The 27,558-nt window shown below is 36.5% G+C and overlaps 1 protein-coding gene across 4 annotated transcripts in view; it reads right to left on the bottom strand.

The window, feature by feature from the left end:
* DIP2C (disco interacting protein 2 homolog C) overlaps window positions 1–27,183 on the bottom strand; it is a 593,021-nt gene extending 565,838 nt beyond the window's left edge. For all 4 annotated transcript variants that reach the window (XM_052001629.1, XM_052001630.1, XM_052001631.1 and 1 more), the window contains exon 1: window positions 26,383–27,183. In XM_052001629.1, coding sequence (XP_051857589.1) covers window positions 26,383–26,467 — 85 coding nt within the window. In that variant the 5' untranslated portion in view covers window positions 26,468–27,183. The remainder of the gene's footprint in view (window positions 1–26,382) is intronic.
* Between the last annotated feature and the right edge of the window lie 375 nt (window positions 27,184–27,558).

The following is a 27,558-nucleotide window of genomic DNA, read 5'->3' as shown; positions in this document are numbered from 1 at the left end:
TAGGGACAAACTGATTAGTCAAGAGATAATGAACGCCTGACCTAGAATGGCAATAGTGTGAATAAAATGGGGATGGATGTGAGAAATATTCTAGAAATAGAATCAGTAGAATCTCATAGCTTACTGAATATAAGGGGGAAAAGAGGAAGAGAGAAGAACGAAAGGTGACATTAGCACACTACAAAATATAAGATCTACCACTCTTGAGTTTGGTAAAGGAAGTAATTAACTACCTAGGTGCCACATGACAACCTCAAAGTTCACTTCCAACTTTAAATCTCTAATCCTACAATGAGGGAAGGGAAGGGCATCAAAGATTGCTTTTTATACTTTTTCTAATTGTTCCAGTTAGCAATTATTTCATGAAAAGTCAAATTGTGTGTGTAACTGCAAGTAGAATGAAGACTTGTATTCAGAGGGAATAGTTTTATTTTATTAAAGCTTTTTATTTTCAAAACATATGCCTGGATAATTTTTCAATATTAATCCTTGCAAAATCTTGTGTTCCAATTTCCCCTCCTTTCCTCCCACCCTCTCCCCTAGATGGAAAGTAGTCCAATATATGTTAAACATGGTGAAAATAAATATTAAATCCAATGTATGCATACATATTGATACAATTATCTTGATGCACAAAAAAAATCAAATCAAAAAAGGAAAAAAATGAGAAAGAAAATAAAATGCAAGCAAACAACCACAAAAAGAGTAAAAAAAAAAAAAATCCACAGTCCTTTCTCTGGATTTAGATGGCTCTCTTCATTACAAGATCATTGGAACTGGCCTGAATCATCTCACCAGTGAAAAGAGCCATGTCCATCAGAATTGATCATTGTATAATCTTCTTGTTGCTGTGTACAATAATCCCCTGGTTCTGCTCATTTCACTCAGCATCAGTTCATGTAAGTCTCTCCAGGCCTCCCTGAAATCATCCTGTTGATTGTTTCTTACGGAACAATAATATTCCATAATATTCATATACCATAACTTATTCAGCTATTCTTCAACTGATGGGCATCCACTCAGTTTCTAACTTCTAGACACTAGGAAAGGGGCTGCCACAAACATTTTTGCACACGTGGGTCCCTTTCCCTCCTTTAAAATCTCTTTGAGATATAAGCCCAGTAGAAACAGTGCTGGATCAAAGGATATGCACATTTTGATAGCCCTTTGGGCATAGTTCCAAATTGCCTTCCACAATGATTGAATCAGTTCACAGTTCCACCAACAATGAATCAGTGTCCCAGTTTTCCTATCCCCTCCAACATTCATCATTATCTTTTCCTGTCATCTTAGAGGGGGCATAATTTTTAAACCCTGACTAAAATACAAATGCATACCTTGTTTCTGATTAAACAGGCTTAGGTAACAACCTATATTAACATTAAATGGTTTTAAGTTACAAAATATCAAATGAATTGCAATAGCCAAATGATATGCAAAAATCATAGGCCAATAATACTGCACAAATATTCAATCAAAAGATAAATCTATAGCAGTAGAAAGCCAAGAATTTAAAAACCTGTTATCAATTTTTAAAACACCAAATGTAAATTAATTATGACATTTAAAAATATCATTAATATATAATTTATATCAAATACACAAAATAATACTAATTACAGATAATATTATTATATAGTCAAACTATAAGCATGCACATAAATAATAATTTTTAATATCTCACTGAGTATAAGCCTAACTATAAGACCAAGAAGGGATCTCTCCAGAATAGCAGAATGCTGATTTCAATAATTAATGTAGAACCTAGGATAGATGAGTTTTAGGAGGGGAGTATGACTGCAGACAAAGTAAATTCAAAATACTGAAAAGGCCTCCAAATTCTAATAACTTTGATATATCTATTTAAATCTCTTTTGTAGATAAAAGAACTTATAGAGCACTAGCTAGAATAATAGAAATGTAAGTTTACATTTGCATATAATTTGCAAAGTGATTCCCATTAGTTAGTATCACTTGATCCTGGCAAGGGAGGTATGTAAAGCAAGTATTATGAGGCTCATTTCACAAATGAGGAAATTGAGTGTCTAAGAAGTAAGTGACTTGCCTCAGATCACAGAACTGATGAGTAGTAACTAGAATGAGAATGCTTCTTTCTCTTGACTTGAAAACTACCATTCTTTTAATTACAACCAAATACTTCGTCCAGCCCATTTTCCCAAAAGAATACATCAGAATTAGAATCTGAACTCATGTAAAATGTGATTTTCCCCATTCTTGTCCTTATCCATTAGAGCAATTTCACAATTTTCTCATTATTTCATACGTCTTTAAAAAGCAAAATTCAAATTCTGCCTTTGCAGATTGGAAAGTTGACAACAATTGTACAACAATTCAACCTTTTCAGCAGCACTTGGGTGCATGTTAATTTTTATGCTACTCAGTTGAGAGAAAATAGCCTCAGTGAGATATCTGCCAAGTGCTTCACAAATGCTGAAGCACTACATAAGTGCCAACTATCATTATTAATAACCTCTGGTTTGGAAAAAGTGAACTTTTAAAATATAAGACAGGCATGTGTTATTACATGAGTAAAAGGCAGAAAAATCAGAAGAAATTTTTTGGGCATTAAAAAAAAGAAGGTGAATATTTCCATTCATAGATGTTACATACCAACTACAATAAGTGAAAGTCAGGAACTTCAGTCTCAGAGTATAAGGATGATGTGTCCACCATCCTGATTGACCTTTACAAACATTTAAGGAATGAGAAGCCTAGGGGAGAGGAAAAAAAAAAAAAGGAAATGGCCTACAGCTAATCAAGGCAGGAGTAGAGGAAATTTGACTCACAGGCATCAAGGTTCCAAATGGATTCCAACCCCTAAAAAAGCTTCTTCTTCACATTCCATTGCCTTAAAAAATGAAGCCCTGCCTAGTCAATTCATTTTCCTTATGGTCCTATGACCTAAAAAGATCCTAAAATTAAAACCATCACTTTGTTTTCAATAGCTGACCCAATAATGAAGGGATAAAAGTTGAATATCTATCTATCTTTCCATGGAGTTTTAAGTAATATGTTTAAACATCATCATGTACATCAAACTTTGCGTAAAAGAGGAAGACTAAAAGTCACATAAGAATGCTAATCTAAAAAAGGACAGCAAATCAAAGCCTTTACATTGAAGACACCTTTCTATGCCTTCAAGATAAAAATAAGATCAACAGGAATAAAATAACTGAATGAGAGAGAAATACTGAATTTAGGACCTACAACACTAACAATTTGTGGGCTGGAGTCATCTCGTGGTCAGATGAGTAGAGCCAAGCACATCTACTGACCATTTCCTGATTAGTCAGGAGGACTCACTGAAGGCCCGAAAGGCATGAGATGCTGAACAGGGATGATTTGCCACAGAGAAAACCCGTCATTAACAAAAATTTAAATGAAGTGATTTTGCGCTCACTCATTCTGTTGCACAAGTTAATGTCTTTAAATTTATTTACTATTTGCCTATTGTTCTGTGAACCCTCTAGGAACCAAAGTCTAATGGATTATATTGGGATACTAGAAAGAACATAAGATGAGAAATATGAAGTCCTAATGATTAGTCCCGATTCTGCCATTGCATAACTTTGGCAAGTCATTCAATTTTTGTAGGTTTGATTTTCTTTTATTTCTTTCAGTTCAAGGGCCATTCTTCTAATCCCATAATAAAAACATAGTGAACTCTTCACTCATCATAGTAATGCAAGGGAATCCTGATACAGGATCACAAGAGAAGTTAGAAAGCAGATGATAGAACACCTAGCCACCCCATACTAATTCAAGAACCAGACAAGTGTTCATTCAGCTTTTACTTGAAAGGAAATTCACTACCTCCTGAAGCAGCTTATTCTACTTTGGAATATCTTTAATTATTAGAAAAATTTTATCTAGCCTTTGTATAATTTCAACCCACTGCTCCTAGTTTTATCCAATAAGGATGAGGAGGAACAAAGGTTAATTTCTATTGCATCGTGCAGCCCTTTCAACATTTAGAGTTAGCTATCATGTTTCCCCTAAGTTTTCTATTTTTGAGGCTAAACATCACCATTTCCTTCAACTTAGCCTTAAATGGTATAAATACAAGATTCTTCATTAGTCTGATTGTCCTTCTTTGCACAATCTTCAATTTATCAATCTCCCTGCTATCCATATGGTGGCCAGAACTAATCCTTGTAACTCCTGAGGTGGTCTAACCAAGGTAGAGTTTAATTCAGGCACCAAGATTTTTAACTCCCCCTGTGGTCAGTTCCAAATCTTTTCTAGTTTACTTCTAGTATCCATTCGATGATTCACTTGGGCAGTGCAGTAAAGACCATAGGTAATACACAAAGTAAAAAATCTTCCAATAGAATCTATTGTCAAATATAAGAGTTGATTGAAGTTAATTGATCAGCTCTATTTTGTCCATACTTATTCAAAATTCAAGACAAATCCTTCTTTTTCTATAAAAACTTCCCAGACCTCTCTTCTCTCTACCATATCCTACCCATAGCAGACTGTTCTTTGAACTCCTGGAGTTTACTTAGCATCTGAGCTACAACTTTGTCACAGATCTTAGGTTGCCTTCTGACAAGTCTGATTTAGCTATCTTAAACTTTTTAACTCTTTCATCATTTTTGTTTAATGTCTTTTCTTCTCAGATAGGCCATAAACTGAAGTGCAGAAGATGAGCTTTATACCTGATAGTCTTTATAACTAGCATAACAGAAGCTCAATAAATAGGTATGGATTAACGGATGAATTAATGGAATTAAATAATGGCACAAGTAATTCAAAACAAAGGAAAATCCAAGGGTAATGTGTATTTGGCTGTGGAGTAAATATAAATATACATATTTAAACATATACATATATAAGAGCATGTATATATTTTACCTATTTCTAGGAGATTTTACTTTCTAATCACATTTTTCATAACCTAAAATGAAAAATAGTTATCATTCTTTTAATCTATACAAACATGCTGGAGAAGGAAGAGTGTGACTCATTATGTGCTGGATGGCAGAGGGAGATTTGTTTAGGTTAAAACTTCCCAACAGATAAGTTACACTTAGATCATAAAGGGTTACTCTCGCCAAGGTTGAACAAATGCTAAGCAACCATAACAAAAATATAACACAGAAACTTAACCTGAATCTCTAGAGAAACTCCCACTATAAAAGCAATTCCCCTTCTAAAAGAAATGGTCCAAATTATGGGTACAAAACTCAACTTTTTATAAGCAGAATTCTCTACTAGAACAAAAGCCAGCTGCTGTTCTCCAAAAGTATAGTCCAACTTTTCATATTACAACTGAAGTTGTCCTATTTTAGGTGATATTCAAATCAAAAAAGCCTTATTTTGCAAATCCTTATGATTGCAAATAATAAATAAATAATCAGTCTTACTTTAAAAAAAAAAAAAAAAACAACATTTACTACCAAGGTTGTTTAGCAAAGGCTAAGATCTTCTTGGTCATGAAGAAAAACAAAACACAGTATAATCTCTGCAAAATCATAAAATTTGAGTTGAAAAGGACTGCAAGGGTCATCTAGTATGTCAGACATTAATTTCCAGATAATGGAACACACAGTCCCAAGGACAATCCAAAATAAATCTATTTGGCTTCACAATACAGTATGTGATATTTTATTCATAGTTTTATTTTCCTAATTGTTTTATGAAGGTCAATTTTTTAATGTTTGTATACTCAGAATATCCACTGACTAGGTTGAATTGGAAGGTGGGGATTGGATGAGAAAGAGAGGAAAGTTAATCTAAAATTGAAATCTTTCCAAGGAGAAAATTCTCTATCCAGATAACAAAGAATAAACTGTATGCCCAAGAAGCAACTTAAAGGAAATTTTCCTTTTGCCAAATTCATTTATAATCAAGCATTTAGACTAGTCCACTCACATATTACTAGGGACCGTCTTAAGATAGGACTTCTAGAGTCAATAGTAAGATGAATGATTTAAAAAAAAAAACTAGTTAAAGATGAGAATTTTTTAAAAATAAGACATTTAAAAGAAGATAGGGAGATTTGGCTGATGATTCCTAAATCCCTGTCCTTATCATTTCATAAATGTTCAAAGGTTCATCTGTATCACAAAGCAAGGACAGTATCACTTTCATTTGTGCCTTTAAAAAAAGAGCCAATATTCTGGAAAATGCTCTGTTATATTACAATCTTATGCTAAATTTAAAAAAAAATTAACTCAGAGTTCAGCGTAATAATTCAACTACAATCGCATGACTATAATCTTGCTAAAATTCAAATGGTATCTCTCTTTAAGAGAGCATTATTATGCAGATAAGAGTACTTCCTTAGATTTAGACTACTTAAATTGACAAATGATCTTGTTTTTCTCCAAACTGATAACCATGGCACCAAATAGGACAAAGCTGAGTATTTTTCATAGCTTATATAACAGGTGCAATCATAAATATGCAAAGATGATCTGAAGATACAGTTTATAATCCATGTTTTCTGTTTAAGCAATTCACATGGCTTCCATCAAAGAGAAAACATTAACCACTTCTTACAAGAAGCTCTGTTGGAAATATACAAAGCATAAACCATATTTGTCTGGTATTTATTTTTAATAAGGCAAAAAAAGTGTACAAGCACAGGAAGCATTTGTAAACTGGACCAATGTGAAGCTTTTATTTTATTTTTATGATAGCAAAGTAAACAGATCATTTGATTTAGAGTCAAAGATCTGGGTTCTTTGTGATTGACAATCTCAATGACTTCAAACAAGGCACTTCACCACACCAGGTCTCATCTTCTTCATCTGTAAAATGAGTGGGATAGCTGGGAGATCTCCAAAAGCTCTTCTAGCTCTAAATCTTAAGATTGCATTTCTAGGAGTGAAATCCAACTCTGGGCATTTAATTTTATGTGTAAGAAGCTGCAGATTCTCTAATTAAGCTAAAGAAAAATCTCACTCACAAACATCCCTCTAACCACAAGAGCAATACCCATCGTAAGCATGATAGACCATCTGTACATCATGGACAAGGTTTACAAATTATGTCCCTTGTGAGTTACCATCCACTAGAAGAGGCTTTAAGTCATTAAAAAAGTGCCCATCCTGGCACATGTCTGCATGTGTTATATATCCTTAGCTGAGGCTCAAGTAGAAACCTCACTATTGCTAGTCATTAACACAGGACACTATACATAATAAGACCCCCAACTCAGCCAGACAGAAGTAGTAATATGATAGAAAGAGGAGGATGAGCGGTAGGCAAGGGAGAAAATTAAAGAAAAGTATAGTTAGTAATTCTGTTTTCTTTTCCAAGGATAGTGTGTGACCTTCTACTACTAATTCACAGATTCACATTATAGAACAAAGTCCATTTAAAAGGCTAAGTGCTTCCTCCTACATTTTCATGGGCTATGATTCTGGCTTTTGCTGAAGGAAAACTACAACATAAGACATATTCCAAGGAGATGCTCTAATCATTACGTTCTTTTGGTAATTATAAATAATCACTAAATAGCTTCCTCCAGAGGATCTATAAATATAATAATAAAAGCTAAATTAACAATAGGACAGGAAACTACAATCCTAGTTTACTAAGCAGATTAAGTCTACTAGAGATTTTTAAAAATCAGTTTCAAAAATTGTCTTCATGAAATTTTAAAAACATTAACATGACTGGCAATTAAAATAATTATGTCGGTCACTTAACCCAACCCCAATAATCAAAATACAAGAAGCTTGAGTTGTAAAAAAGTAATATATGCAGAGAGAGCTGAACAGATGATAAAATTCTATGTTAAAAATAACATGGACCCCCAATGCAGATCTTCAGCTTCCCCCCATGGAACAAGATGATAACCCTACTAAGCCAAAGATAGTATGTTCCCTTCAAACTCTAAATTCAGCCTTCTGCTCCTCAAACTGACCCAGAGGCTTTTAACTTTAAACAGTAACTCTGAGGAAATTTAGTTTAGAATTTTTTTTTAATAATACTGCCATATAATTCTGTAATCAAGTCAAAGAACAATACAAAGTCAATTCACAAATGAAACCAAGAAAGAAAGAACATTATTAACAAGGAAGAAAGGAAGAAAGGAAGGAAGGAAGGAAGGAAGGAAGGAAGGAAGGAAGGAAGGAAGGAAGGAAGGAAAGAAGGAAGAAAAGAAGGAGAGAAAAGAATGGGGAGGAAGGAGGGAGAAACAGACAGACAGACAGAGAAAGAGAGAGACAGAAAGAGAGAGAGAGAGAGAAACAGAGAGAGAGAAGAATGAACATTATTAATATATTTGGCCAAACTACATTATAATGTAAAAAAAAATTTCATGGTGAAGTCATTCAACCAACCAAATGAGTACCAACAATATTATTAATAGCCCTGAGCAACAGTCTACTGATTGATTGTACATTAATATTCCCCACTTTACTACTACTGAATGTCACATAGGAACTATCATAATGAATAAGACCTAGCATTCAGAGCTTCATAGTATACACTGTAGAGGATCATATCTGTTAGTCAATAAACAAGTGCCTAGAATGTGCTATATCTACACACTGTGCTAAGAACAACAACAACAAAAAAAAAAAAAAAAAAAAGCAATTCCTTCCCTCAAGAAGCCTACTAGCTCTAATTACATTTATAATTTACATTCTAATTAGGGAAATAGTCTGTAAATAAGTAGGTACATACAAAGTATATACAGAACACTAATATAATTCAGCACTAAAAACTAGAGGAATGTCAAAAAAAAAACTTCCTGCATAAAGTGGGGTTTGAAAAGTCTTAAAAGAAGCAAAAGAAACTTACAGATGAAAATGAGGGGCAAAGACTATTCAAGAGGAACAGCCAGTGCAAAGCCATGAAGAGGAGAGCTGGAGTGCATTAGATAAGGAAAAGCAAGAAGGTCAGGGCATCTGGATCATATAGTATGTAGAGGAGGAAAAAGTATAACAAGACTGAAAAGGAAAGAAAGACCCAAGTTGTAAAGAGCTTAAAATACCAAAACAGGATACTTTGATACTGGAAATAACAGAAACTCTGGAATTTATTGAGATGTATAGTACAGATGGGGGTGGTATTCATAGTCCAACCCTTTAAGACAATCATTTTGGCAGCTAAACAGATCTGGTGAATTGGAGCAAGAAGAAACTCAAAGCAGGGACAGCAATTAAAAATTATTTTAGCCATCAAGGTAAAAGATGAGATGAGCCTGAAACAGCATGGTGGCTATGAGTGAAGAGAAAGTGATACATAAGAGATACTGTGATGGTTGAAATGATAATACTTGACCACTGATTAGATATATGGAGTAAATGAAAATGAAAGTCAAGGATGACATTCAGCTTTTGTACTGGGAAGTTGATGACTCAACAATAGTAGAAAAGTTAGGAAGAAGAGAGGGTTAGAAGAAAAGATAATTTCTGCTTTTGTCACGATGAATTGGACGTGTCTATGTAACATCTATTTCTAAATGTCCAAAAGTCAATTGGTAAGATATAGCTGTGATTTCAGAGAAAGTCTAGAACTGGATATATAAATCTGGGAATTGAGATAAAAGAAATTATAAAAACTGTTATGATCTCCAAGTAAGATAATGTGCAGGGGTATGTATGTATATATGAAGAGAAAAAAGAAAAGAGGAAAGAAAAGTAGAGAAGAGGGCCTAGGAGAGATCCCTGGGTAATTTTCAGTTAATGGGCATAATCAGGATGAAGAACTAGCAAAGGACAATGAAAGTAGGGATAGAGATGAGAAGGAAGCCAAGAAAAATTAGTGTCAAGAAAATATTAAAAAAAAGAAAATATGTAGAATAAATAGATGTTCAACAGTGTCAAAAACCACAAAGAGGTCAAAAAGGAGAACTAAAGGAACACTATCAGATTTGAAAATTGATATTATTATTAATTTTGGAGAGAGCAATTCCAATTAAATGATAGGGTTGAGTATCAGACTACAGAGGATTTAGAAAACTGAATAGAGAGATAGTTAAAGCACTTAGTGTTAGATAGCTTTCAGAAGAAATTGGGGGCAGCTAGATCATGCAAGGGATAGAATACTAGCCATGGAGTCAGGAGGACATGGGTTTAAATCCAGCCTCAGACACTTAACACTTTCCAACTCTGTTACCTTGGGCAAGTTACTTAACCCCACTTGCCTCCCAAAAAATAGGGGGGGGGAAGAAATTGAGCCAAATTAGAAAGAGAAGCAATACCTAACAATAATGGTAGAATTAAGCAAACAGGACACATGAGCATACCTGCAAAAGATTGACGCTAAGAGACAGTGAGAATGAAAGAAGAGGCAATATTCTGTACTATATAGTAGGGAATAGGCTCAAGAAGGCATTTTTCTTGGCAAGAAGGGTTACCTTCCTGTGGAACAGAAATGAAGGAGATAATAACAGGAAAATATATCTAAAGTGAGAATGTTTAATGAATGGTCTCCTTTTTTTGGAGACTTATGATAGGTCTTCAGAAGAAAGGGTAATGTAAAGAGTGAGGTAGAACCTTTGAGTAGAGATGAAGTTTGGAATGGCCACTGAGGCAAGTGAGATAGCAAATCAATGGTGAGGAGTAGAAGGATTGCTTTAGTGAAGTGAATTTCTAATTGAGATCAAATAATATAAATTTGGAATGTGAAAGAAGGTAAATAATGGGAATAATGCAAGTTTGGAATTTGGTAAAGCATCACGGATAAAAAGACAGGAGTTCAAAGGATTTGAGAACTGAACTGGTTTATCAAGATGTTAAGATTAGGAGGGAGTATAGCTAGTATTGGGGTGATGGGTGAGAGAAGGAACAGAGGAACAGAAGAAATGGAGGTCACAGTAAGGACAATGAATAGGTTTAGAGGCCCTCAAGCACAAGAAAGTTGGAACAATAAAAGATTATGTTTAAATAAGGAAATGTGGAATTTGTGATCATGTAAGTAAAATACTCATGGGTGATGAAAGAATTAAGGATGTGAGCATCTCTGCAATGAGGCAAGGGTGGAGTGAACACGTCATGGGAATTGAGTAGACCAAGAAACTGTTAAGTTAGGATATTTGAGAGAAGATATATATGTAGATTTAATTACATGCATATATACATATTCATATATGTATATATATGTATTCATATCTATATACACATTATATATATACATATATACACATAGAGATATATACATACATATATATGTGTATGTATGTATATATACACACATATATATGTATGTGTGTATATTACATTAAATTGAAGTTCTCCAAGATGAGGGCAGAAGTTGAGATGGAGAGACTCTGTCAGCCAATTACTGACAAAGCCATTGAAAAAAAAAGAGAAATATCCAAGGGGATAATGGAAAATGCAACCCAAATCTAGATGGGGCAATAAATTTGGATAGCATGAATCTAAAAGGAAAAACTGCTGAGTGATAGTGGTAGAGGAAAAGTATAAAAGTAATGGTAAGGAACAACTCATATTTCTATTTTTTTGCTTTGAGCTTAAACCTGAAATTTAGGAATATGCTTTTTCTTAAACAATTGTGGATATATATATTCTACTAAAGTTTCTGAAATCTTTTTTTTTCCCCAACAAGCCAGCATTTCCTCTTGGGGAGTTAACAGCTACAATAACACAAAGAGTATAACATAGTGAGTTATCTAAATTTTCCTAGTTTTATCATCTTTTTTTTAAAGGCTGTGGGGAAAAAAAAGGCTGTGGGACTAGATGATGTCTTAAGTCCCTTCCAGTCCTAAAATTCTATTATCCCACCCCTATTGTTTGAAGTCACTCTTCCTTTTATTGATCCTAAATATCTCTCAAACAAGGGATGACCCTTGTTCCAGATATCATTCTCTCCATGTCTTCTTGTCAGTCTCCAAAATCAGAGTTGTTGCATCTCTTGCTGCCACCTGTTTCTGTCTCTCCTATGAGATTTCTTCCTTTAGAAGAATGTTCTCAATGTCAAACAGCAGATATGTCATCGGCCAAAAAGCTGGTCCCATCTAGGATCCTATTCCTCCCTCTTGCATTTTGCAAATCTTTCTTCCTCAAGAATATCTCACATTAGAACATGCTTCCAGGTTTCCCTCTTTGTCAGCCTGAGGTTGGTCTATCCTAAATATCCCTGAAAAATGTCCTCTCTTTATTTTTACACATTTCCCAATAAGCTCAGACTTCATCAAATCACTTTTTATGTTTAGAACTATGCTCCAGAAGATCAGATGTATTTGCCAACCTATCTAAGGCACGTATTTTCTAAGGTTGTTCCAACTCTTCCAAGAGTGAAGTAAGAAATATAAAATGGGCAAATTAAATGGGGTGTAGGGTGGGGGTGGCAGAAGAGAATGACCTGTAAAAATTAAAAAGAAGAAATAATCCTTGATAGATTCAGAAAAGTGTTATCTTCTCTCTTTTATAAGAAAGTAATACTGAAATGCCTTATTAGCATCTTACAGCATACATAATAACTTATAACCATGTATAAGGAAGAGAGAAAACAAAGCCCACTCATTGTTCATAAGAGTGTTTTATAGACTTTACTAGAGAGCCAAAAAATCCCAAAGCCTTAATGCATAATAAAAAAATAAAAAAAAAAAGGAAGAATCACTTGGTTCTTTATTTGCCTGTCCCAGCACAATGTGTTGACCCTGGTGTATGCTAAGACTTGGACAGGAAATCCATTTATTTGCAAAGTGGGATTTTTTTTTATTAAGACACATATCATTCCACATATACATAGAGTACTTTTTCCTATAGGACAATATTCCCCTTGTATTCAAGAGACAGTAAAGTTTCATTAATGTGAATAATTAAATAAGTAGTTAGTTTTGATCTAAGCGTGACTTCTTTTGATCTCCAACAGGTATTCCTGTCTTGCCATTTTCTGGCTCTGATTTTGACTTTTTTTTTAATTAAAACAGAATTAATTCAATCATACAATTTTAAAACACCTTAAATTCATACCTCATATTATTGAATCTCAAAAACTATTAAGAACCATTAAAATCTCTACAGAAAATAAGAACATAAGGGATTTTCAAAGCCCAATCATGGTAACTAGAAGTCTAGCTGCTATGGTCTTCAGTGATTGTTAGCCTATACACACACACTAGATTGTCAGTTTTACTTTTTGCTTTGTGTTACCTTTATAATCATTAATTATTACACATACAAGGACCCACACTTAACACCATATACCAAGATAAGATCAAAATGGGTCCATGACCTAGACATAAAGAACGAGATTATAAATAAATTAGAGGAACATAGGATAGTTTATCTCTCAGACTTGTGGAGGAGAAAGAAATTTGTGACCAAAGATGAACTAGAGACCATTACCGGTCACAAAATAGAAAATTTTGGTTATATCAAATTAAAAAGCCTTTGTACAAACAGAATGAATGCAAACAAGATTAGTAGGGAAGCAACAAACTGGGAAAACATCTTTACAATTAAAGGTTCTGATAAAGGACTCATTTCCAAAATATATAGAGAACTGACTCAAATTTATAAAAAATCAAGCCATTCTCCAATTGATAAATGGTCAAAGGATATGAACAGACAATTTTCAGATGAAGAAATTGAGACTATTACCACTCACATAAAAAAGTGTTCCAAATCACTATTGATCAGAGAAATGCAAATTAAGACAACTTTGAGATATCACTACACACCTGTCAGATTGGCTAAGATGACAGGAAAAAATAATCATGAATGTTGGAGGGGATGCGGGAAAACGGGGACACTGATGCATTGTTGGTGGAGTTGTGAACGAATCCAGCCATTCTGGAGAGCAATCTGGAATTATGCCCAAAAAGTTATCAAACTGTGCATACCCTTTGATCCAGCAGTGTTTCTATTGGGCTTATACCCCAAAGAGATACTAAAAAAGGGAAAGGGACATGTTTGTGCCAAAATGTTTGTAGCAGCCCTGTTTGTAGTGGCTAGAAACTGGAAATTGAATGGATGCCCATCAATTGGAGAATGGCTGGGTAAATTGTGGTATATGAATGTTATGGAATATTATTGCTCTGTAAGGAATGACCAGCAGGATGAATACAGAGAGGCTTGGAGAGACCTACATGGACTGATGCTAAGTGAGATGAGCAGAACCAGGAGATCATTATACACTTCGACAACGATATTGTATGAGGATGTATTCTGATGAAAGTGGATTTCTATGACAAAGAGACCTAACTGAGTTTCAATGGATAAATGATGGACAGAAACAGCTACACCCAAAGAAGGAACACTGGGAAATGCATGTGAACTATTTGCATTTTTGATTTTCTTCCCGAGTTATTTTTACCTTCTGAATCCAATTCTCCCTGTGCAACAGGAGAACTGTTCGGTTCTGCAAATATGTATTGTATCTAGGATATACTGCAACATATTTAACATATATAGGACTGCTTGCCATCTTGGCGGGGGGTGGAGAGAGGGAGGGGAAAAAACGAAACATAAGCGAGTGCAAGGGATAATGTTGTAAAAAAAATTATCCTGGCATGGATTCTGTCAATACAAAGTTATTATTAAATAAAATAAAATTTAAATTAAAAAAAATTATTACACATAATAAAACCAAGAAACTATTGATACAATTAGGGAACACAGGAAGAAATAAATAAATGGATCTGAAATGCCTGTATTTAATTTTTAATTTTCAAACTAAACAGCTGACCAAACAAATAAGCTAAAAAATGTATATGCTAATATAAACATTTAAACATATTGGGTTGATCTAGAGAATGATTTAGGTCCCTTCTAACTTTTAGATTCTTTGATTTAATGGGGTTCTAAATTTATGATTCCCACAAAGGGTTACAAAATAGGGCCCAAATAAGTGGAAGTAAGAAGAAGTAGTCAGTTATTCTTGGACTCTTGCTATAAACACCTACTCTTTTGAAGACGGGGGAATCTCACAGTAGGTAGAAGAACCAAAGACAGATACCCATTCTCAAGGTTCTACTCATGGACTGTCTCTAATCTAAGATAAAGACTTCTTGGGGTCAGAGAAAATGCATTAGATATGTCCCAGCTAATCAGTTAACACTCAGTGTTCATAAGCACATATCAGTTCCCAGAGCAGTTAGTATGCAGTTCAAGCCCTCCCAACAGACCAGCAGTCATCAGCTGACAAACCACTGCCAGAGAATACACATATGTATTTAACTCTGACACTTTTCCAGTTTAAAGATGGTCCAGCATAAGCAAATAGGTAAGGACTTTTATATATAAATCAATGAGTCAGATGAATTTGTAAATGAATGAATTAAAAAAAAAACAAAAACATTTATGCAGTCCTGACTAAGAGCCAACTCCAGGGCTAAGTAGCAGAGATAACAAACCCAAAAATGAAGATAGCTCCTGCCATCCAAAGATGTTAGTTCTAATATGAACATAAAAGAATTGTAGCCAAGGAGGACTATTTTAACTTTAAAAGTTATAAAGATATTGAATAAATGCAACCACAGAGAAATAGAGGGACATAGACCATTCAATAGCAATGGTATCACTGCATTAAGTTTCTGAAATTGTAAAGAGAGAAAAACAGGGAAAGGATCTCAGAGGGACTAAAGATAAAGGCACAGGCAATCCTTCCAAGGAGCTTAAAAGTCATTGACACTTGCAAAGTCAAGACTAGGGATGTGTTAGATGACTGACTCCTTCTATTTCTCCTATTGGAGATGGATGGGCAGAACCTAGTGGGGCTAGGAGAAGGAGAAGGCTACTCTGCTAGCAACATAAGGTTCCTAGACCAACAATCAGCACTTAGTATATAGGAGGCCTTCAATAAATGTGCCATGGATAAGTGGATGGATGGATGGATGAAGGTTCCCAGAACACAGGTGTGTGTACATGCACGTGCACACATAGGAGAAAAAAACCACAAATGACATTCCTAGACTATAATACCACTACCCCAGACTAAGAATTTTTCATATACAGAAACATGAACTTTAAAAGGAGGAAAAAAACAAAAATCCTTGCAAGCAGAAACAAACAAACAAAAAAATTAAGGATAAGAAATAAATGGGGAAAAAATAACCTACAAAATGATCTTGGTGCTACAAGTCATATGTGTAACAAACAGTGTATCAAAACCTACTGTCTCCCCACCATATTGGAGACACAAATAAATTTTCCAATCTCAAAGCACATAATACACTAAAATATCCAGTGTTATTTTTTGGACAAAATCATGGCCTAAAAGCAATTCTAAAAAATAAATATAAAAAAGAATGGTTAAGTGTTTTCTATTAATATGTGCAGTTATAACATGTGAAGATGGGGAAAGTCATAAACATTTATGTGCCAGGCACTATGCTAAGCACTTTATAAATAACATCTCATTTAATGTTCCCAATACTGCAAGGTAGATACTCTGTTATCTCTGTTCTACAGTTGAAAAAATTGAAGCAGACAGAGTTTAAGTGACTTGCCCAGCATCACACAGCTAATAATTGTCTGAATTCACAACTGAACCAAGATTCTTTGGTTCAATACCCAGGGTTCTACTAACTGCACTGTCTAGCTGCCTCCAAATGTTACACACTGTCAACTGGTAAGATAAAATATAATATCTCCTACATGTCATCCTACTAGTAAGAGTTTTATCCAAAATCTTGCCATAAACTATATCACGTCAACTTGCCTTTTGTTTGTTTATTTGAGACTAACTTAGGAAAACATTATTTTCTCCAAATAGACTCCAGTCTTTTTCCACTTCCCCATAACTGCCAAAATATGCTGTTTGGTACCTAACAAAGGCTTTGTGGAAATGATTTGAATTGTTGTATTATTATATGGGGGAGGGATAGCTCCCTAAACTTTTCATTATTGGAGAAAGGCAGTCCTTGAGCAGAAAGATCAGATGTGAAAATAGGAAGTGAAAGAGATTTGCAATCCTTCTCCGTAACAGACAAAATGAAGAAATCTGACAGTGGCCAGCAATGGGATAACATAAACAAGCAGCAAGCACGTGGGGGAGGGGCATCTAAAGCATTTAGCCCATCCCCTCCCTGAATATGGGGCCACCTAACTTGGCACTTCACAGGTACACCGACTGTCTACCTAACCTTGGAAAGCCACCTTGAACTGGACCCAGGGCTTCCCACCCATTCAAATACAAACCAATAGAATGACGTGGCAACCTAAAGAGTTCACTCTTGGGTTGTAGTCATAGAAGCTTGGCATTGAGAAAAGGGAAGGTCATAATTCCATTGTATTCTGCCATAGCCAGACCACATCTGGACTATATTCACTTCTGCATCCCAGATTTTGGGGAGGATAAACTGGAACACAGCCAGGGCAGGGCAAAGCAGACAAGAGGCTTTGGCACCGTGACCAGATGAAAAAAGTGGGAAGTTTAGCCTGGAGAAAAGATAACTTAGAGACAAAATAACAGCTATCTTCATGTATTTGAAAGATTGCCATATGAAAGAATAGACTTATTTCACTTGGCCCCAGAGGGCAGAAGTAGAAGTAATTAGTGAAAACTGAAGAGGAGGGATTTCAGTTACACACACACACACACACACACACACACACACACACACACACACAGTGAATTACTTTCAAAAATACTGAGTTTCCCCTTTCAGGAGGGATTCAAAAAGAGGCTGGAAAAACACTTGCAAAAAATAGAATGGAGGAGATTTCTGTTCAGATATGGATAGATCTCTGTGATTCCTTCCACACTCAAGACTCTTCAGTTCTATGAAATATCTCTATCTTCAAACAGATGGAAGCCTAGAGGGAGCAAACTAAGATTTCCCTAAAATTTCTTCAAAAAATATATTTTTGTTACTGAAGGGAAAACAAACAGTTGTCTCTAATCTCAACTCTGGTTCACAATACTAATTACACTAAGGGTATCACAAAATTCTTTTGCCAAAGAAAAAGTTTACTTTGATTCAATTTTTTAAAGTATCTAATACAGAAAAGAAGTGACATACAGAGATTTTTAGGGAAAGAAATTAATTTCATGGTCTTGGACAAAAGACATTCAAAAGGTTGCATACTACTGCTTTATGCTCTCAACTAAGACTATATTTAAAACTATGTTAAAAAAAAAAAAAGAAGAAGATTGACTAAAAAAAAAACTATGCTAAACCTACTAATTAATTAGGTAAATTCAAACTCTAGCCCTAATCCTAAAAGAAAAAGATCAAAGTAACCATATGATTGAACTGATGAGTCAAGTCAGTCATGAGAATAAAGCATCTGCCTGTACTGAGATCCTGTAAGGCTGGCCTCCCAGCTGCCAATGTGAATGGTTTCAGGAGTCTTAAGGTATATTCACAAAACTAAGGGCAGAGACCACTTAGTGTTTTATTTACGTTACAGAAGGAATTTTCTCATCTGATAAGCAGTCAGTAATTTAAAGCCAGCATCCTGAATGAGAGAAAGTCTATTCAATCCATTATCAATCGTAGAATTCACCCAGAACCTAATCTTGAAGGTCTTTCTTTTGTCTATCTGATTTATATACTCAACCATAAAGAAATTGAACAAGGAATCCCTTCCCTTCATAATTCATGGAGATCACTGACAGTAACCCAGTTTACACTTCTAGATGTCCAAAGGTAAGAAAGGGAAATCATCACCTGTAAAAAGATGGCATTTTTCAACTTAACTATGCCCAGAAAATCAAGTGGTACTCTCATATCTCTAGATTTATTCTATACCACTTACAGCTCCCAGCTTCATGAATTCAATATTCACTTCAATAATAGCCAGCTCTATCTTCATCACCATCAACAATAAATACTGACTGAGCCAAACTATGTACATAAGGATACAATGGGATACAATGAAGCTATCATCACCATCACTATCACCATCTCCTCCTCTTCCTTTTCTTCCTTCTCCTCTTCCTTTTTTTCCCCTCTGGAAGCTAGATGATAAAATGAATAAAGTGCCAGGGCTGGAGTCAGAAAGACCTGAATTCAACCCAACCTCAGACAGTTACTGGCTGTGTGACTCTTGGCAAGTCACATACCTCTATCTGCCTCAATTTCCTCACCTGTAAAATGAGCTAGAGGCAGAAATGGCAAACCACATCAGTATCTTTGCCAAGAAAACTACAAATGGGATCATAGTCAATCATGACTAAAACAACTGAAAAGCAAAACATCCTCATCAATGTAAGTTTGGTAAAGTTGGCAAAAGGATTTATTTTTCACTTAACCATTCTTCCTTTACATTTGAAGGAATCTAGATTGAGAGGAATAAGTAACTCCCCCTAAGTCACAAAGCAAATAAGTGTCTGAAGCCAGATTCACACCTGCCTCCAAGTCTGGATATTCTCTGCATTGTGCCATCTCACTGCCTAAAAATAGTAGCACCTCAATGAATAGAAAAATGCATGGATATTTGTCTGCTCAGTTAAATAGTGTGTTTTTAAGCAGTAAGATAGTATAGTAAAGAGTGTGGCCTGTCTTGACTAGGTATTACACTCTTGCTAATTCCAATTCCAGCCTCCTTGACTCCTAATTCATCATTCTGTCCATTTTGTCATGCCACTTTTCTATTAAAATGAAAAGACACACACACTTACACATATACACAATCTAGATGGGATAAATATGCCCCATAAGATTTCTTTCTCAATTCCAAATCATTCACATAATGAAATATTAAAATAGAAACACAAATACACATGCAATATCAGTCCTTAAAAATACTGTGTCAGATGGCAGTAAATAACGGAAAGGGAATTTAAGTTGCTTGAAAATACATCTCACTAACATGACTGGTTTTGAGAAGTTCAAGAAATGACATTATGGCTACATTGAAGTTTGAATTGTTATAACTCTTCCAGTATATGTCTTCTCTGTCCAAATAGATTGAAGTCCTTGAAGGCAGGGACCACTCATGGTTCTTCTTTATAAACCTCTGATAACTTGTCCAGTGCTATCTATGCACACTGAAGTTACTAAATAAATGTGTTGAAAGAATGAACTTATATAATGACTGTTTGGGAAAGGAATATTTTTGCTTTCCCTATGGTATATTATGTCTTACAGACATAACTGTTTTACAGAAGAACTAGAAGAAGAGCTCTCTGTACTTCTTATCCATGCACTCATTTATCTATTACTTAAAAGTACTTCTTTTATGTAAGGTAAGTTCAAAGATAGCAAAGACATGGTTCCTGCCCTCATGGTCAAGTAGGGAAGATGAGGATTAGAGAAATTATAATACAAGGCATGAAGGATATTAAAAAAATGTTCTAAGAGTTCATAGGTTTGAGAGATCACCTCTTGCTGATATTGGAGGTAGAAAATTAGGTATTGAAAGCTATTGTTCAGATTTCTAAAGGATAGCTGAACTCCAAACAAGGTAAATAGAGCTGGAGATATAAGAACTGCATTTGAACCTAGCCATGATTTTGAACTACCAAGTCAATCAATGGTATGGAACACTAAATCCAGACTTTTTAATACTCTTTCTCTATACATTAGGGGGAAAAACCAACCAGTACTACAAATGTTTCCCTATGTAAACTGCTACGTAGGAAAATCAATTCTCAAAAAAAAAAAAAAAAAAAGGCAGGGGAAGATCAAACCAGGGGAGGGAATCAAGAAAAGGAGATTTAGAAGACAGAAAACTATCTTACCCAGCAATATCTCCCATGAATTATAACAAAAAATACTATGAAACTTTTGGTTTCAACACAAAACCAAAATTTGTAGCAAATATTGAAAATTGGAGATGTTGCAGATGTCATAATTGACCATATCTATTCAAATCAATTATATGTTATAATAAATAATATTGGCCAGAAGTTCTCAAAGAAATCTTAGTAATCTAGGCTTGTTAATAACTTCTTCAACTGTCTAGGTAAATCTGACATGTGCAATTATTCACTCAAGGAAATAACATTAAAATTAAGCCATATTCATAACTGATTATGTAGGACTATTAAATGCCCTCACAAACTCAAGTCATTTACAGTTGTAAAAATATTGGATGCAATTATATTTTAAATTTATGCACAAAAGTATTTCACCTCATTGTGCGTAATACCTGACAGATTGTTGTTATTGTGTGACTTTTTTTTTCTCACAAAGCTCTAACAAAGTAAATAAGTTTCAATAACAAGTATTTCTGAAGTCCCCCCATTGGGAAAGTATTGCATCTTAACAACTACCATCTTCTATGGAAGATAAACTCTCAATTTTTTTAACAACAAATCATTAATTAGATACTGTTGGGGAAGGGAGGGGAATTTTTTTCAAAAGAATTTTTCTAGAAGGTGATTCTCTTTTGCTGATTTAAAAAAAAATACAATAACAACTACATAATGAGATTGTCAGAAAAAATGTTTGCAAGTAGGAATAATTTATTCAAGCAATTCAAAATATGTTGTTATTAAGTGGTCCTGATAGTTAAAGAAGGAAAACACATCTCTCAAAGTGCAGCAAGATAGTCACAAACACTAAAAGCCTCTCTAAGTCTCCAATTCTGACTCATGTCCTATAATAATAACATAAGGAATGCTTAAAAGAAAAAAAGCTTCTGTCCCCTGTGTGATAAAGGTTTGATGTTATAATGAATCTGCCTTCTTAGCTCCTTGACCAAAAGAGAGGGACTGACACCTGCATGAGTCCTCCACCTTTCTCTCCAAGCAATTCTCACCCTATCCTAGAAAAACTGCAGAGTGGAGACCTATTAGGAACACTGCTAAACCTGGAAGCAATTTCACAGATATCACCTCAGTTACCTAACTTCCCAAAGGACAATGGATAGAATTATTTTATTTCTAACAATTCACATTAGAGTTGGTCTGTAAACATTAGTTGACTGTACAGCATCCATTCTTACAGCATTTCCTATCCCTCCAATAAAAAGAATATATTCATCTTTTGCAAAATCCAAAGACTTTTCATACATTATCTCAAACTATTTTAATACGCTCTAGCAGAATCCAAATCGATTAACAGTAATTCACACAAGGACTATAAGGATGCAACCCCTTGATACTTCATAGAACCTAAGGCAAAATAGGTTTCCCTCTTCTAGAAGAAAAATAGTAGCCAACAGGTAAAGAATGAGGCATACATACATCATCAGACCTGACCCATGTCGTTTGCTCCACTTAACTATACTTATTTCCTATAATGGAAGGAGCTCTGGGGAAGCAACAGTCACAGAAAAATGAGAGCAATGTTTTTTAAAGGATCAAGTAAATTTTTTTAAAGTTTTTTATTATAAACTAGCATTAACTTTATAAAATTCAGCAATACTTTCAATCAAGTTGAAAAGAAAGACTAAATTGAACAATGTATCAAACTTTTGTTTCCTAGAACACAAATCTGAATGTAGACAAGTTACTAGGCATTACATATTAAACAAGATGTTATTATGTAAAAAAAAAAAACTAAAAGAAAGAAAATCTAGAGTAGTTAGCAGAGGAACTTTCAATCGGATGCACTGCTATCAGTTTCTGACCCCAAACTAAGAGATTCAGCAAATTGGGAGGGTGAAAATGGAGGATTTATTTTAAATGTTTGGGGGCAGCTATAAGTTGGCTTGTTGAGGTGGGGGAAATGAAAGAGGAGGGAGCAACAGTACTTCTTAAACCAATCCTGCCAATTAATCAAGTTTCCAAATTTTTTTTAAATGTTTCTTTCAAAAGACGAGATATTAAGAAAAGAAAAGAAAGAATCCCCCCTCCCCCGCCAAAAAAAAAAAAAAAAGCAAGCAGAGACAGAAAATAGATAATTCTACTCAATTTGGCATTCTCAGTGGTATGTTTAATCAGTCTGTCTGCCATTGTCCCAAGGACACTAGCAGACCAAGAACACTGACCCCAAACCAGTAGATATATCCAGACATGCAGATATAATACTTTTGCTGTCTACAGAAGAGGCTGCCAGCCGCATCTCCCCACAGAACGCTCTTGTATTTTGCTGACAATATTTGTTCTCCTATGCCAGAAGGGTCTTGTTTTCCCCAGTGAGAGGGAAGTACTAGAGCAATGTAGTGTTAGAGACAGGCAAGAAAGAGGGGCTGGGAATGACTTAAGCTCTCCAGCCAAGAAATTAATCTATAACAGCTCACCAAACAATGACCCAATAAATGCAAAATACATTTAAGATCCAGGACAATACCAAATGAACAATGCAGACCAATAATAGACAGACCATAACTAGATCCTGGAGTCTAGGAACAGAGAATACAAAAACTGGCAAAGACTTTACCACAACTTTTAAAGCCTTCTAAAAATAAGCATATTTATGTCATCTGCTTAAAAGTAATTCTATTTTCTCTTGCCAGGCCCTGGGTACTGATGATTCTACAACTGTTTCTCCAAGATTTTGACACTTCAACAAAATACAAAAATAAAGTTTTGAAAACTCCTCTCCTAAGGAATCCTGTTTGAAGGAAAAAATATAATTTAAACATAATTGAATCTTGGACACCATGTATGTAAATACACACTCAGGAATGCACTAGTAAGAGTCCAATGTACTATGGGAGGCTTTGTAAAAAGTACCTTCCTATAGCAACACTGAGACTTTTGTCCTGACAAATTGATTCTTTGATTACCTCCAAGCTATTTTGGAAAACAAGCTTAGTTCATCTTATTTAAACCATTCAAACTGATCTATGAAGTTGGGGGAAGAGGGGAACATATGTAATTCTTGATGGCCTTAAAGAACTCTCTATAAAGCCAACATAAATATAGTTGTCCCTCATGTTCAAAGATGACACACCTGGCCATTGCCTTTCCAGTGTGTGGGTGTGGCTAAAGAGAACAGCACATAAGCAGAAGGCCTTTGAATTTACTCTTCTCAAACCTTTAAGCCAGACTCTTGGCTGGGCTTATAGAGTAAGAACAATAATAAAACTTTAAACATTTATATCTGTGCATATATACACACCCCTTATACAACCGTGCTATAAAGGGCCCTTTAAAAAAAATCAGAACAGGGTAAGTTTAGCTGAGCATAGCTTGGTTTCTTTCATCTGCTTTTGCAATCCCCTAAAAAAAAGCTTTGCTGTGATTAGGAAGTAAGAAGACCCTGATATTGATCTTGAGGGGAAAGCTGGAGATCTTTCCGTCAAAGAGCAGGACTGCCTGAAAAATCAACTATGTGTAAAGCAACTATTTCCAAGGAGTTAGTTTAGGATACACATACCCTACAAATCACAGAGGCATTTCTCATACATCACTAATACTCTGTGAACTATAGTTAATACAAAAAAGGAAGAAGCTATGGCAGCAAGTGGACTGTGCCTATTCCAGAGCAGTAACAAATAACTTCACTTGGGGGAATGGGAAAGATAGAAACAGTTGTCTGAATTGATGATAAAAACAAACATATAACAAATAGAATCTATTGACTTAATGGATAAACACACATCTTGATCAATCAAAAAGTAAGAAGTGGCAAAGGTCAGGATGAAGAGAGGTTTTTTTTTTTTTTTAAAAAGTAGAGAAGAGAGAATGAGAACAAAATTAGCAATATGAGCCTGTACCCCCTCCCCCCCCAAAAAAAAAAACTGGTGTACAGATGTTTTTATAAAGTGCTTTGCCAATGGCCTGAATGTACTTCACACTTCAGCAACCATACCATTAAATTTATCTCTGGCAACTGCATGGTGGACTTTATTTCCTGGACAAAAAGTCTTCTGAGAAATGCTAGTGACTGTCTGATATAACAGCATGCAGTATTGTATTCACAATTGCTTCTCCAAATAATCAGAATATTGACTACTCAGCACATTATAGCCTAGGAAACATTCTTCCTCTCTTTTGGGGGGGTTGGTTAAATATACACTGCAGTAAATCAGATTTGAAATATGAAAAAGGAAAATGGTCAGTAGAGATTTGAAAAAGCAAGTTTAAACACACATATAATCTTCTATAGTTTATACGACCCTTCATCCTGAAAGTGTTAAAAAGGAAAATACAATGTCAACATCAGCTCCTCCCTGCCGATGAAAATTGGCATGAGGAAATTCATTTTCTGGCTGGGAGCCCTCATAAAACCGTTACAAAAAAAAAAAAGTTCAATAGCCCACACTACTCTTATTCCAAAGATAAATCTGGGACAGGAGCCTTTATTTTTCTCCTCAGACATGTCCTTTCAGAAGTGGGGCAGTTGATCACTCAGAAAATGCATATTTTGAAACTAACACTTCTAAACTTTTATAAAAATTTTTGAGAAAGTGAATCAAATACTGCAAAATCCATCTAATACTCATGTCTTTTGAGCACTGTTTCGAAAATAATCCTAAGAAACTATTTTTTTTTTTTTTAGCAAATCTGACACATTCTAAGTATACTACTCAGAAAGTAAGATCTGAAGCTTGATTGGGGAGTAAAAGCGCTAAAGGTTTTGCAATATTCTTCACATTAAAAAAAAAAAAAAAAAAAGTCAGTAGTACTTTATCCCAGCAACTATTGTCCAGAACCAGGAAGCCCAGAAATATTCTAAACCATCAAATCCAAAACTCCAATCACAGCATAAAGTAATTTTTCTAATCAAATGATCTTTAAGGACTCTAACAGCGCAGATCGCATCACGCTTCCAGGAATGCACAGACGTTAACTTCGGGGATAGCGTGGATTTCACTAAAATAGTATTTCCTTGGCAGGACAGAGGTCCCTGCAAGCCCAGCCCCAAAGATTTTTCCATCTTCCGTAATGAAACGTACAAAGCTGGAGAAGCAAAAACTGCGGCCAAAGCCTCTTCTTCGATCTCCTCCCTTCCTCCACCACCACTGTGGCAGGAGGCAGCAAGGAGAGGTGGAAATTAGTCAGAAGAAAGAACAGCCACTGAAAAGGTAGAGAACGGGAGGGGGTGACGAGGGGAGAGGCGGTGTGTGGGTGCTCTACGCCATCAGGAATTGCAAATACACACCACCACAAAATATTTTCCAAAGACTGACACGGTGCTCCGAAACCAGCAGAAAGACAGCCCATTCTCGGTCAGAGTCACCCAAGAGCCAAACGTTATCTGGAATCTTTGTGTGAGTGTCTTTGCCTCTCAATTTCTCGCTCTCTTGACAGATTCCCCCAATCCATTTACACCTACAGTAAACAACTGCAGAAGCAAAATTCATCAGACCAAAGGAGACCCTGAAATTGCCTTGAGCCCCCAACTGAAAACTGTGGGGGTGGGGAAGGGGAGAGGGAAAGGCCCCAATCCTCCTCCGCCCCCCCAAGCCTCCTCTTTCTCCGCCCCACCACCACCACCACACACACACACTCTGAAAAATGTCACTTTCCAGCAACTGCCAATCCCCACAAGATGCACGGGAACAAGTCGCACGGAGTGAGCGGGAGGGGGCCGGGGAAAGAAGGCAAAGGGGAAAATGTCATTTTTTTTTTTCTAGGCAAAAGACTGAGAAGTAGGAAGAGGAATGAGGAGAGGGAGGAGGCCGTTGCATTCATTGCATTTACCTTCTGATAGTTCTAGCTCCAGCTCGGCCAAACGGGCTCTCACCTCCAGGGGCAAAGACATGCTTTCCAAGCTGCGGTCCGCCATACTCGCCTAGGAGATTTCCACCCCCCACCCTCGCTCGCTCCCTCTTTCTCTCTTTGTTTGCAAGAGATTTTTTTTTCCTCCTGATGCAGTCCTTGCGCCGTTTTAGTAATGCATAGAGTAGGAGGAGGACGCCGGGGGAGGACGAGGAGTCACAGCAAAAGGGATGGTGTGTGGGAGCAGGAGGAGGAGGAGGAGGAGGAGGAGGAGGAGGAAATGCAGGGATTTTTTTTTTCTTCTTCTTCTCTCCCCCCCTCCTCTCCTCCCTGACGGCTTCCTTCAGTGGAGCCCCGCCATGTCGGCCTCCCAGTGTCCGTAGGTCTTCTCTGTGGCAAACGGGGAGGGGGAGGTTGCAACCTCAGGTGACTTCCAAGGCTAGCCGCCCCCCTCCCCACCCCTCCCCCCCAACCCAAGGCACCGCCGGGCTCAGCACTGTCCGGGCGTCAGCTCCCGGCTCCCCCTTGCTGCAGCCACCGCCTGGTTCTAGCTCCTGCTCCGGCTCGGGTTCCGGCTCCGGCTCAGACTCTGGCTCAAGCTCAGGCTGGCGCTCGCTTCCCCGGGGCTGCAGCGGCGGCGGCGGCGGCTGTTATTGCTATTGCTGCTGCTGCTGCTGCTGCTGCTGCCTCTGCTGCCGTTGCTGTTGCCGCTGCTGCTGCTGCCGCTGCTGCTGCTGCCTCCTGCCGCTGGGAGAGCGTGGCTGTCACGTTCACGTGATTGTGTGTGTGTGTGTGTGTGTGTGTGTGTGTGTGTGTGTGTGTGTGTGTGGGTGTGCGCGCGCGCGCCCCAGCGTGATTGTGGGTGCGAGTGTGTGTGCGTGATTTGGTGTGTGTGCGCGCATCTGCATCCATCCCCCAAGTGGGGTTTGTTCTCCCTAGGGGGTGCGCGTGAGCAAAAGGAGTAGGGAAGCAATCGAGAGAAAGAGTAGAATGCCTTGAGGACAGGAGTTGGGGGAGGAAGGGGAAGGGGGACAGGAGGATGGAACTTTCCCTCTGGTGGGTGCTGGACCTGTGGGTCGGGACACCGTGCGTCTAAGCCCTCAGGCCCTAACAGCCTGAGGCTTTGTGAGAAACCCGGGTGAGCACCTCCTCCCCTCC

This window comes from Antechinus flavipes, chromosome 5 (genome assembly GCF_016432865.1).
Source record: "Antechinus flavipes isolate AdamAnt ecotype Samford, QLD, Australia chromosome 5, AdamAnt_v2, whole genome shotgun sequence".
NCBI lineage: Eukaryota > Metazoa > Chordata > Mammalia > Dasyuromorphia > Dasyuridae > Antechinus > Antechinus flavipes.
This window is presented reverse-complemented; position numbering and strand designations above follow the sequence as displayed.